Source organism: Fringilla coelebs (assembly GCF_963513975.1).
Source record: "Fringilla coelebs genome assembly, chromosome: 2".
Lineage (NCBI taxonomy): Eukaryota > Metazoa > Chordata > Aves > Passeriformes > Fringillidae > Fringilla > Fringilla coelebs.
The window spans coordinates 71,965,420-71,978,484 of record NC_140029.1 but is presented as its reverse complement, the minus strand read 5'-3'; the positions used below and the strand labels follow the sequence as shown (position 1 = coordinate 71,978,484).

The following is a 13,065-nucleotide window of genomic DNA, read 5'->3' as shown; positions in this document are numbered from 1 at the left end:
CAATAATCTCTTCTCTACATTTCCATCTCAGTGTCATCTGTAATAGTAAAGTCTCTTACTTTGATATAAATTCATTTTTTATTTTTGCACAATGATTTAGATTCTGACTCGCTGTACAAGCAGCTATTTAACATCTGCAGAAAAGCTTTTATCAGCATATGATATGAATTCTTCTATCTGGCATTCCACTGAACACAAAGCAGAAACATTTTTGAACACCTCTGCCTTTTCTGTTGCTGGCAGTGCTGTAATTTCCATTTCAGACTTACTGCTGTGCAAAGAAAGCCCTCTTTTTCTTTGCCCAGGCTTTTAACTCAGAGGTTTTTTTTGCTTCTGTATCAACCCATTACCATGCCTGGTTTCTAATCAACATCAAATTCTTCCCTGTCTGATTTCCCTTCTCTTCCCCACCTTCTTAACTACTGCCTTTTCCTCCTGTTACCTTCTCTGAGGTTTAGAGAACTTCATCCAGCACCAGCTATGTCACCTGAAAGTAATTATTACACAATACTTCAGTCTTTCTTAAGTGAATCAGAAAAATAATCATATCAAACATTAAAAAAAATGAAAGCAGCAAAGTTCACACCTCAGATTTTCAAATGTAATCCACCTGTGCTTTTCTGATGTGTTATAATTATGTGTTATTATTTCAGGATTGCATAAGGGTATAATTTCTTCTGAAGATGTTCACTACTTATTTTCCATAGCAGCCAAAATCCAAAACATTGTAAAATTTCAGATTAAAAGCATGATGCTGAGATACAGTATTATAAACCAAACTTTTGGATAGCTGGTTCAGCAGCCCCAGTGGGAAAGCATGGAATGCTGGAAAAGGATTACAGTGGTTTTTACATTTATGAAGAGTTACACTGCTGGTCACAAGAGAGGTCTCATGTTACTGAGAGTACACATTATTTGCTGGAAAATAAAAGTCTCTTGAAAAGCTAAAAAAAAAAAAGGAAAAAGCATCAGACATTTGAACAGCTGGAAGCATTTTCAGAAACTATCAAAAAAAAAAAGAAAAAATTCAGAATAATATTTCCCCTTCTGTAGTAAGCCTCGTTGTGGTGGTATATAATATGTTCCCTAGAGGCTTAATCACGTCTACTGTTCAATCCTCAAAGGTTATTTCATTAAAAAAAAAAAATCAGTGCAGACAACAGAGTTTCTTCATAAAAGAACCTGAAGCTGTCATTCTGAGATGTATTTATTTTTCTACCAGCTCTCATCTTTGTCAGATATCTCACAAGTTATAAATCTGAGCAATAAGCTGCAATCCAGCATGCTCTGGCAAAAGGCAAGATTTTCTTCCTTTCTTTGTTGGCATCTGATTTCATATTAGGAAGATATTGTTTGATGCCACTTAGATAAAACCTTGAAAAGACTGTTGTTTGCAGGAGGATCAAATGAGATGGTGAATTAATGAAGTAATAGCAGCCATGAACATAAAGCAATGTGACTACTACATATAGTTTGAAGAGCTATCTGTACACTAAATCCAATACCACTAGAATTTCTTTCAAATTAAAATGTAGGAGCAATCTCTTAATTGTAAATGCTCTGCTTATTCCGCCAATTATGATGCTTTATTTTCTTTACCGGATCGCTTCCAGAGCCATGTCAGCGCGAGGATTTCCGTTTGCTCAGTTCTTTTTGTCACAATGAATCTTTCAACGTGTGCCAGCTCCAGATAAACATAATCGCTAGTTTGTTCCAGTACAAAACCCAGGCAACAAACAATGAGAGGCTCCCTTAGCAACACCCTTGAATTCCCTTTGAAATACATTTCCATTAAATACCCCACTATGGGCTGTTAAATTTACATTCATCAGCTATTGTATACTTTACAGGCCTTCCCCGTCCTCACAATGTGGTTCTACTCATACCTAAACTGACACTTACTTTGTGGGTTTTTTAATGACTTTACTTACAGCAAAATGCCCACCTAGTTTGCTAAGCAAAGCCATTCATTCTTTCCTCTCAAGGACCAACTGCAGACACACAGTGGAGTCAGTCAGTAGAACAAGAAATAAGCCCAGCTGTGGTACAAATCTGAAAATGCACCCACTATGGTTTAACCAATGCATCTAAAAATGTCTAAACCCAGCTCTACCAGAATGACAGCGCTACTCACACAAGGCAACTTCCAGCTTGCAAAAACAGGCAGTGAAAAAAATTGGGTAAAATACCAAACAATACCCTTTTGCACAGATTCTGCTAAAAAGAGGGCAAATCATCCAATCAGCTCTCACTCTTCTTTATCGCTTCCCAAACAACCACTTTCTCTGGCTGGTTTCTTTTACCTTTACTTGCTTCTCTCTCAGTTATTTGCTCTCATCTCTCAGCTTTGGTTTTCTTCCTCTCTTGCTTCTTTCACTGCATTTTCGCTGAGCAGGACACTTACAATGCGTTTTATAACAACCTACAGAGGACCTTTAAACAAGGCCATTCCTACAGCAAAAATCACCAGGGTTTTTTGGTGGGTGTTTTGGGTTTTTTGTTTTGGTTTGTAGTGTTTTGGGGTTTTTTTGGGGTTTTTTTTTGTGTTTTCTGGTTTGGTTTTTTTTTTGTGTGTGTGTGTGGGTTTTTGTTGTTGGTTTTTTTTTTTGGATTTTTTGGGGGTTTTTTGGTTGGTTGGTTTTTTTTCCCCAAAACACCCTCAACCAAAACACCCAAAACATCCTCAATACCATTTCACAATTTACTTAGAGGGGAAAACCCACTGATAACATTCCCTCTGTTCATCATCCACTATATAACATGCAACTGTACCAAACTGCTCCAGCCTATCCTGGAAAAAACATTTTTGTTCCGAATTATTTTGTTTCCCCTCCAAAATCCACCCTTTTGTACTTTAAACAATTCCCCAAACTCGTCCACTCATCATTAAAAGGAAACTCCATGTGAACAAACATGCAGGGACCAGATCATCTGTAGGGTATCTATTTTACTCCTTTGTCGCTCTTATGTGTTGCAACACATCTCTTTCCTCCTCACCTAAAATTTTCCATTACAGACCAGTAGGACCACAGATTTACTTCTCCCATCTTTCTCTTCCTTATCTCAAATACAGCTCCTAGTCTCTTCTTTCAAATTTTCCCTTTCTTTCAAACACAGTTTGCTCTTCTCAATGCAGGACTCCTACAAAAAATATGGTTAAACAAAGGTAAAAAAAATCCATGAGCACGTGAGAAAGGCCTGTGTGAGCAGTTCTGGGCCATAACATCAAGAGGTAAACCCTAACAGTGAATCAATGTGTGCACCAAAAGACCTTTCAAACCCCTCCAGTCACACTGAACATGAGTTCAACTCCCATTTACTCTCTTCCAACAAGATCAAATTTTCTAACGGACCATGCTAGAGGATTAGTTCTCCCAAATTCCATGCTTAAACTCCTATGCAATGGAAAACAGTCATTTCATAAATGAAACCAAGTTATCCAATGAAAGTATTTATTACCGCTCCACCAACATGAACAGTCAAACTCTAAAAGTGTTCACCAAAAAACAAAATACCAGTCACAAAAATATTTTATCCACAATTTTGAAGACATATGCAATCTTCCGTAAAAGAATTCAATTCTGTTGTTATGAGTCCATGATAAACGTTTCAAAGTCACGGTCTAAGTCCGAAACAAGGGCATCCACAAAATCTTCAACTGAAGGGGATTTCTGCAGCATACCTAGAAAAAACCAAGACACTCTTCATCAGGATGCTGTACCCTTGACAGCTTTGTCAGTGATAGCACTTACTGCTAACTATGAATATCGCTATACAGCAGAAACAGCTATCGGATTTGTGAAGAAAAAAGTGCAATTATAGTGTAGAGGGATTATTTAATTTCTTCAAGATACCTGTTACACATTTTCACAGAATTGACTGGTTTCAAGGCTGTTAACTGATTGCTGTCATTAAGACTTTGTTGAAGCAGGGAATTATATCTGTTTTAAAGCAATGTAACCTCAGACTCAGTCATTCCTATATGATTGAAACAAAATAGTGATTGAGCAGGTATATAAATCCTTACCTGCTAAGTCTCAGTTCTGACCAAGCCAGAAAAAAATGTATTTTCTCAAAGCATTACACACACCTTAGAACCATTTAATTTAACATTTAAAATACAGCTATATCTGAAATTTTTGACAAGGCACAAAACATAAAAAAGCATTTTCAATATACTGCAGTTTTAGTTTTGCTTTTTTGCACTACTAGGACTTACCTTTCTTAAGACTTTAAATTACTATATCTGTTAGCTGTAGCACTTGTCTACACGATAACAGACAAGAAAATTAGCATCATGAATTAGAATCATGCCCAACTACTTCGTCAAGTAATTCTATAAACAGAGAAACTAAAAATTTCACCCCTTCCTCTCCAGAAGCCAAATTTTTAGATGGCATGAGAATATATCCTTTAAATTATTTTCAGATGTTTCTTTATAATTAACATCACCTACAGTTGGTCTTTTCACTGTTATTAAGATTTTCAAGATTACACATGAAAATTTACTGCACAACTTGTACCAGAAAAAAACAAAAAAAAAACCACCCAAAAAACAACAGTACAACTGCCAAATAATGTAAAATTTAATCTTTGTATTTCTTTGAAGTGATCTTTCTGGCATCTGCCAATGTAAATATAACCTTGTTCTACCCTTTCTGATCGGTGTACCTACCGAACATAAATTTATATTCTTTCACATCCTCAACAATATTTGCTTTTGGTGGAAATTATAATTGCATGCTGCAAAAAGACTATAATCTTTTACTATAACACAATGATTCAAAACCCATCAGGAAACAGACCAGCTCAAAGTAAATTGGTGTGAGCAATTAAGAAGAATTTTCTTCCTAAGACCTTACAGAATTCCATTTCAATCTGATTCAAAAACATGTTACAAGTGTGAACACAAACTGCCATGGCCCAGTAGATTAATAGCAGGCACTACAAGGAAAACAAATCTCACACTATATATAGATTGACTGAAATGCTGTTAAATGAAGTTTGCATCAAGCTATTTTTAAAATGAAATAGAACAGAATTAATATTTCCAACTCCTTGGTAAACTTGTCATCTACTGTAATGTTAGAAAAATCACAGTGGAATTACTTGTAGTTCACTATGAAAAACGGCTTGCTATGTGCTGGGCTGAGAAACAGATGTGTGCAGATACCCAGCTACTGATCTGAGCTCCCCAGAGAGCTGTGGCCTCTTGCAGACTCACTCTCTCAGGTTCCTGGCTGGGGAACACACATATTTGCCCCCTAGCAGCCTTGGAAAAATTCCAGTTAGACTCATATTTTCCTGCAGTTTTCACAGAAGAGGAGAGAATGCCTTAAGAAGGTGACAGGGATGGCAGCCCACTGGAACATGTACAGTCATTCCTTTTTCACCAGATATCAGTATGGAGAGATGACTAAAATACTGCAGAGATGTTACATAAAGATAGCCATAATAGATATAACCACCACTCCTTGAGCCCCATTATTATACAAAACTTCCCTTCCATTACTGACTTCATAAAAAACAGCCAGTCTGGATGATGTTCAGCCAGTTCTTTGACACACTAACAATTTCTCTGCCAATTATCAATACATTGGAAAAAACCAAGAGCCAACAGTATAATGATAGGCAGAAGAGAAGAAACTGAAGCTGGGATTATCTTCAAGGAGATTTAACTGCCCCTCTTACATAAAAATGGCAAATCATAACAAAAACATTCCAACCCTCGATATTATAAAATTAATAAGAGAAATATAATTAATTACAGTATGGCAGCTGAATACAGTCTTGCCAAATATCACTCGAAACTTGTTACAATTGTATTTTTTTATTAAAACCAAGTTTGCTTTAAATATGTAGATTCCAAAATCATTCTGGCAATGGTGATGTCAACTGACCTCTGATCCAGTAGTTCCAGCTTTTGATAACAAAAACAGATTTCAGATTTCTTGCATTAGTGGTTTGCTGCACTCCTATTTTCCCAACACTGACATCAAAAGCAGACACCAACAGACTTCACTTTTGCAAAGAAGGGACAGAGAGTAACTGAGGTCATTGCTAAAGAACTCCTACTGCAGTGAAATGATCATGCCTTCATTAAATAAATAACTACAGATTTTGGAGTAAGACAGCTCCAAAAGAAACAGGCAATGATGGTATTTCTGTGTTTTAACCTCTTACTCTACACTGATGTGCTGAAGAGTGGTCATGCCTCTCTCCAAACCCCATTAAAATATATCAAAGCAAGATCAGCTTTGATATATTGTAAGTACTCAGCACTTCAGTCTAAATGATTTAGTAAGATGTCCACAAGGTCTGATGGTTGCAGTTTTCAAATTTAGGAGTGTATTTTAATACGTTCAGCCCAACTCCTATTTCAGCTCAGTCTCTCCCAAGCCTAAGGCAACTGCATAGCTTATCTTCGCTGCTTTGAAGTTTCTTTCACATTACAGCACTGTGGTTAACCACACCCTTTTGAGAGATGGTTAGCTATAACCTACAATCACTGAAAACTGAGAGAAGAATAAAGCCTGTGGCAAAATTTGGCCTCTGCCCCCCCGGAACACTAATTATTCTGGGTCCATGTAGTTTGAGCTAACATATGTTGCCATTCACGTCACCTTCTAGGATTTATGCATGTTTCTTGCACTTTCAAAGGGACATTCAATCATTATCTGAAGATTTTTGCAGCCTCTTCAACTTATAATTACTCCATGAAGTACAGTCTGAGGCATGGAAAAGCAAATTTTCAAACAGCATTGGAGCAAATGGGCGTTTATTTATACAGCCAGTCGGTTTGGTTACCATGTAGGCTCAGAGCTGAGTATGACTGTCTGCAATGTCATGCGGCATCAACAAAGCAAGAACGCAACCTCACACGCATTTCACACAAGGACTTCTTCAGAAGCCCCAAGGACAACATGCCTGCACCAAGGCACTGCAGGAGAAGTGCACTCCAGGATATGTTCCATGCTCTTAGTTCCCAAAACATCCAACCCAGTAGTTTTCACACTGCAATTCACTTTCTGCCTATGCACCTGGGTTTCTTTCCAGCCAAAGAGTGCCAAGGGAGAGAGGGAGGAATGGTGCACACCTGAATCTTGTTCAGACCTGCAACCAGCACACAACTGGACCTGGAAGGGATACCTGGGTTATATAACTTCAAAGGAATTTGGAATCCCTATTGCCATGTAATCCTAGGAAGGAAAAAATCTGCAAGAGCCATGTAATCAACACAAAATCAGAGAGGAATCAAGTTCTTCTCAAAATGTTTTTTTCTCTAAGGAAAAATTCAAAGAAAATAAGCCTCTCGGACAAAACATTGTCTACCCATTTTCAATTGCTCCTGATATCCATATTTGCGACTATTTCTGTATTTCCTTGACTATCAAGGGGGTATGATAAAAATAGTCTCTTCAGAAAATATTTAAAAAGTTCTCAACCTCTATGATTTTGGTTTTTTTAAAGGAAACAAATACCAAGAGAATCAAATGCAAACAACAACAACAACAAAAAGTATACTGTGTTTCCTAATTAAAGACTAGTTCAAACAGGAACCTTGTCAGCAACCCCACAGGTCAGGTCCTTTATCTTTCCTAATCAGTACATCTATGGAATCATGTTGGAGAAAGATGAAAAGCTAGGGTCATATCCAAAAACAAAAGAAAAACAATAGATAGCTTCTGAGAAGAAATCATAACAAAGAAGCTGCATAAATGAAATGTGCTCGTGAAGTAACCTGCTATCAAACAGCCAATGAACATGGCTAACTTCCTAATGAGGTATGGAAACACTTCAAGGGTGAGGCTGCAGATGTGCATCCAGAAGCCAGACATGTGCAAGCCCATATAAAAAACCACCTGAAATAACAACCTAAAGAACTTTTTGAAATAGGGCACTAGTGAGCACAGATTCTGGACTGTTTCTCTGAAGATGAGTAAAATCAACAGGCTTTAAAGTGGAATCTGTCTTTAATCAGGTATGTTTTGTTATGTGCTATGGGAGCACAGTTTTGCAATTGATGGAAACCAACAGGAGGTGGAAGTCAAGTAATCTGGAATATTAATAATGAAAAAAAAAGCAGCAAGAGAAATCAGCTCATTGAACCAAAACAAATTAAATTGTTCCTACTTTTCTCCATAAATTCTCATTTTTGTAAGAAATACAGACCAATCAAGTACAAATATAACTTTTTTCATCAGGTGTGTTCTATGATTTAGCTTCCAATAATCCCAAATCAGCAATCAAGTTATTGTCTTGTCAGAACACCTGAGTCACCCTGGTTTCATTCTTCAGGGAGTCGTTCAAGCACGTTTGTTAAATTTTTTACTTAACTACTTTTACTGTCTGCAAATGAACATCATGATAGGCACAGACAAAGAATCTGCTGATGAACACTTGCTATTTTTACAGTCTTGAATAACAGTTAGGATTTCTGAATAAAGAGTGTAAAAGTGAAATTCAGAATACAAAAGTGGCCAGGGAGATACTCTGAAGCAAGGAAGGTGTATCTTTGATGGAAGAGGATCAGATCATGGTACACTTAAGAAAACTAGGCATAAACAAGCCCACAGGCCCTGGCAGGATGCACCCCTGAGCGCTAAGGGAGCTGGCAGATGGCATTGCTAGGCAACTCTCAGTAATCTATTAAAACAGGAGAGGTACTATAAGACTGGAAAAAAGCAAAAGTCATGTCTACAGGAAGAGCAAGCAGAAGGAACTGAGGCTGGTCAGTCTCACCTCAGTCCCCAGGAAGGGTCTGGAAACTGCTTTCAGACTCACGAACAGCAAAAAAATCAGGAATAGTCACCATGGCTTCACCAAAGGCAAGTCATGCCTAAATAACTTGATATGATGAAATAACTGGCCTGGCAGAAAAGAGGACACCAGTGCACACAACCTCCTTTGGATCTCAGTGAGCCCTTTGACACTGTCTTCCATAGGATCCTATCACATGTAAAGGGGAAAGCCAGTTTGACTTCCATAGATATTCTGTAAGACCATCCACAGATGAAGTTTCAAACTTCATTCAAATAGTACTTGATTCACAGAAGCACACTGCCAGCAACTTCAACATAGTTTCCAGGACATTCCAGCAAAATTCCATGTTCAGTAAAATAAAGAATATATCCCAGAAAGAGATCATAAGCATTTCTGGTGTTTAAAAACATTTTTTCTTTCTCCACCATGGGACTTACAATGTAAAGATTAGATATGCTTGTAAAGATGCACATTCCTGTCTTGCAAATTCTTAATCCACAGTTCTGGGCTGCAGTTTTTAAAGGTTACAAACACAAACTCTTCAAGAACAGTAAAGAGAAGTAAGTTTGGGAAGTCATATTGAATAAAAAGTAACCCTGTAGATCAGAAACATAAATAGACAACCTAAAGAATATATAGTTGCTTAATATATGATGAGTCTAAGGAGAGCAGAGGTCATGGCCTCAAATATAAACAGACGGGTCAAAGAACTGAAATGTTCTAGTCATGAAACAGCGCCAATCTCATGATAAAATACAGACACATTACCACTGTCTTCCTTATCTGTTGAAAAAAGTCCCAGAAATTCCAGTCTGCTAAAATGGAGTTTACAGAGGCCAGTGAATTCATACTCATTCTTAATACTAAGAATTTCTGAGAAAGTTGAAAGACGTGCCAGGATTTAGCAAGTGCTCACCTTACAAACAGCAAAAGTAATGGTTGGTTTGAATTCTGCAACATTACACAGGGAAGTCTTTACCCTGATTTCAGAGATTTGAGATAAAGTCAGCAGTTTCTCAAACTTGTTTTATTCTCCTGGCATTATTTTTTAAGGTATGAACACACAGAGTATTTTTGCTATGGGTATGAATGATTTTTAAAAGTTATTTTCCAGATTCAAGAGGCAAATATTGTAGTGAGATGAATAATGAACTGTGTTTCTGTATTACAGTTGTCAGAGCTGCATTTCATGAAAATGAACGCTCGAAGTACTGATACAGCCAAAGATATTTTGATGACACTGACATGATGCAGCCAAACCAAGTTCAACTTCTCCTACACAAAATAACCAGAGATTTTATGAATTCCATGTATGGAAAAGTTACTACTTTATTGTAGTAATAATGTAATCTGTCTTCCTTCAAGTTTATTCTGAATTCTTTAGACAGCCTTGTAACACAAACCTTTCCAACACTTCAGCCCAGCTATCTGTGTGTACTCCACATACCACAAGGAGTTCTACTGACCATGATACAAAGGTGATGACCAGTCCACTTAAATTTTTCTTTCATAAATCCAGTGAACATCATAATCCAAGTAAAAAGACCAAGTTGGGAAATGCAGTTAAGTTGAAGTTCCTTCCTTTTGCAGGGGAATAAAAGAGTTACAACTGATTCCCTACCTTGCACCATCAGCATAGGCTCCTTTCCACCACCATGTGCCAGCATCTCTCTACGATAGCGCTCCCCCATTGCCCTGGAGAAACACAGGTGTTAGAGCCATCTGCAAACACAACCTGTCCAGCCTTCACTCAGGTTTGCTTCTAGGATCTCTACAGAACTCACTGACAGAGACCAAATAAAATTTTCCACCCTGAAACAATGGCTGGTGCCACATTAGCTCCTCAAATTCAAATTATTTTTAAAATCCCACTATGAGGAACTGAACTAGACAAATTTTATTCACAGGAATGTATGTTGGTGCCTATAGAAGTTAATTTGTGAACAACATTTCAGGCTTCATTGTGCCAAAGGGAAAAGTTGCTCTGTTACAATGTCCTGAACATTCAGCAAAGATATAAGAATGCTTACAATTTGTGACGTCACAATTTGTTTTTTTAATTTCACAAAGCAAAATGAGTAGGATAGCTCTACTGAGCTTTGATGTTGGTGACATAAAGCTTGTTTAATACCCACAGTTACTTTGATTTCAACAGAAAATTACAAGCTATTAGGCATCTATGAATTTCAAGCTCTCTAATTACATCTAAATAGGGATTTCAGTGTCTCCCAACTGACACACCTGTATTTTAAAACATTGACACATTTTTTTTGCACCAATGAACATGTCCCAGAGTATATATGTATATATATACACACACACATATATTTGTGTGTGTGTGTATATATATGTATATATACACACCTGTGGTTATTTCCTGCTTTGTAGTCCTCTTAAAATCAAGAAAAACACTAAAAACTAATTTGCATCAAAAAAGCCCACCAACCTAATTTGTTTTATGTTTTCCCGAAGCAACCAGCATTTCATTCTATTTAATATTTCTGTGTTTTTACCTATCAAATGGGTTCTGAGCAAAGCATTGTTTCCACACCATAGAGGCGACAGCCCTGGACATGAGGTAGGAGTAGTATTTGGCACCGTAGCCCACGAGGTGACTGAATCGCAGCTGCCAGGCCTGTAAAACAAAAAAAACCCCAAACCCCGTGTTATCTTTTAAATTCTTTATGTTGTTCAACATTTTCCTGTGTATGCCAGAAGAAATCTGATCCTATTAATGACAAACAGAAAAAAAAAATAGCCACCAGAAATAAATCCCAGAATGAACAATCCTTTATCAGAAGCAGCATTTTTCAATCTAAATGGTGTATGTCTAATATGTTGATCATCATGATTGAAACAAATTATAAACAGGATCAGAAGGGGAGAAAATAAAGCAGCAAAATAAATTACTCATTTGATAATAGCTGCAAAGGTCTACTGGTCTTGAATGAAACCCACAATTACCTTGTTACAAGTAAGACAGTATTTTATAATTTTCCATATGGGTATGTGCAGTATCACACTCAGAAAAGTTCAATTTATAACTTTTGTCAGAAACAAAATGGTAATAGTGATTTGTGTTTAACGCTATTTAAAAAAATACAGCTTTCTGTGCAGCAGCCATCTTAGAGGTACACAAATTCCATCCACATGCAGTGCCATAATTCACAGATTTGTCTGCACATTTTTAAATGTGTGTATATATATAGCAGATTATAATCCACAATTATATTGCTATTCATTTATGGGTTGTTACTTCACATAGTGACTCATTCAAGGGATGACAGACGTTTTTTAATGCTTTTTAGTGTTGACTGCTTCCTTATGTTTTCTTAGCAAAGAAAATCAGAACTATCAGCCTTATCTTCACAGAAATCAAAATACTTTTTTCTTTTTATTTCCCTGACTGCAACAGAATAACTTAAATTGTGACAGACCTCCAGAAGTCATCTGGTCCAACCCTTACTCAAAGCAAAGCCAGGTTTGAAGAGATTTCTCAGGTCCCTGTCTAAAGTCTCCAGGGATAAAGATTTCTTCACCTCTCCAGTGTGATGTGTAAAGCAAGTAGGTCCAAACTGAAATGCTGTTTCCCAACAGACTGAAATGAGAATGAATGACTGTAGAAAGGAAGGAGTATGAAACTTCCTTTACCCCTTGGCTCTGAGGAAACTCCATAGAGAAAACAAGTGGCCTATCTTATTTGCCTTCCTATCCAAAGTCAAAACTCTTAACATTCTTGTGATATGTCTGTTGTCATGATTTTTTCAAGTACTATAAAAAACAGAGTTTCACAGAGGAACTAAAAGATAAACAATAATGTAGCATAACAGATGTTTTAAATTTAAATCCATGGGCTCTCAGATGCTTGTTCTTATCCTACAGTCAATGGCTGAAATTCTGATGAAGCCAAACAAAAAAGTGAAAGGGCATATGTAATTTTCCAAAACTTTTTGTCTTTGTGATTCTTTTGCACACTGTAATTAACAAATTCCTTCTTTTTTACAGATGAAATGGACTATGCTTCTTTATTCAAGAAAGTCCTGACTATTATCTTACTCTCTCCATTACCCAAAAAGGTGTATGTGTATTCTAAAAAAATGACCAACTGAAAGGGTGGAAAAAGTATTTGGCTTTTACTTAGTCTTTTTTCCTTAAAAGAAAAGGGAACAAACAGTGCTTCATAATCTAAATTACTTCTAACAGCTGATGAGAAACAAGTTGCTAGCTACGCTACCTTTCCTGAGCAGCAGCTACAAATAAAGTTCTCTAAGCTAGCTGTAGTTCAGCCATTCAAAAGCTACT

At 37.0% G+C, this 13,065-nt stretch overlaps 1 protein-coding gene across 1 annotated transcript in view; it reads right to left on the bottom strand.

Moving 5' to 3' along the window:
- Positions 1-3,441: 3,441 nt before the first annotated feature.
- MIPEP (mitochondrial intermediate peptidase) overlaps positions 3,442-13,065 on the bottom strand; it is a 65,634-nt gene continuing 56,010 nt past the window's right edge. Inside the window, exons 17-19 of the mRNA XM_084201323.1 lie at positions 11,277-11,398; positions 10,385-10,458; positions 3,442-3,682 (exon numbers count right to left, since the gene is read on the bottom strand). Coding sequence (XP_084057449.1) covers positions 3,588-3,682; positions 10,385-10,458; positions 11,277-11,398 — 291 coding nt within the window. The 3' untranslated portion in view covers positions 3,442-3,587. The remainder of the gene's footprint in view (positions 3,683-10,384; positions 10,459-11,276; positions 11,399-13,065) is intronic.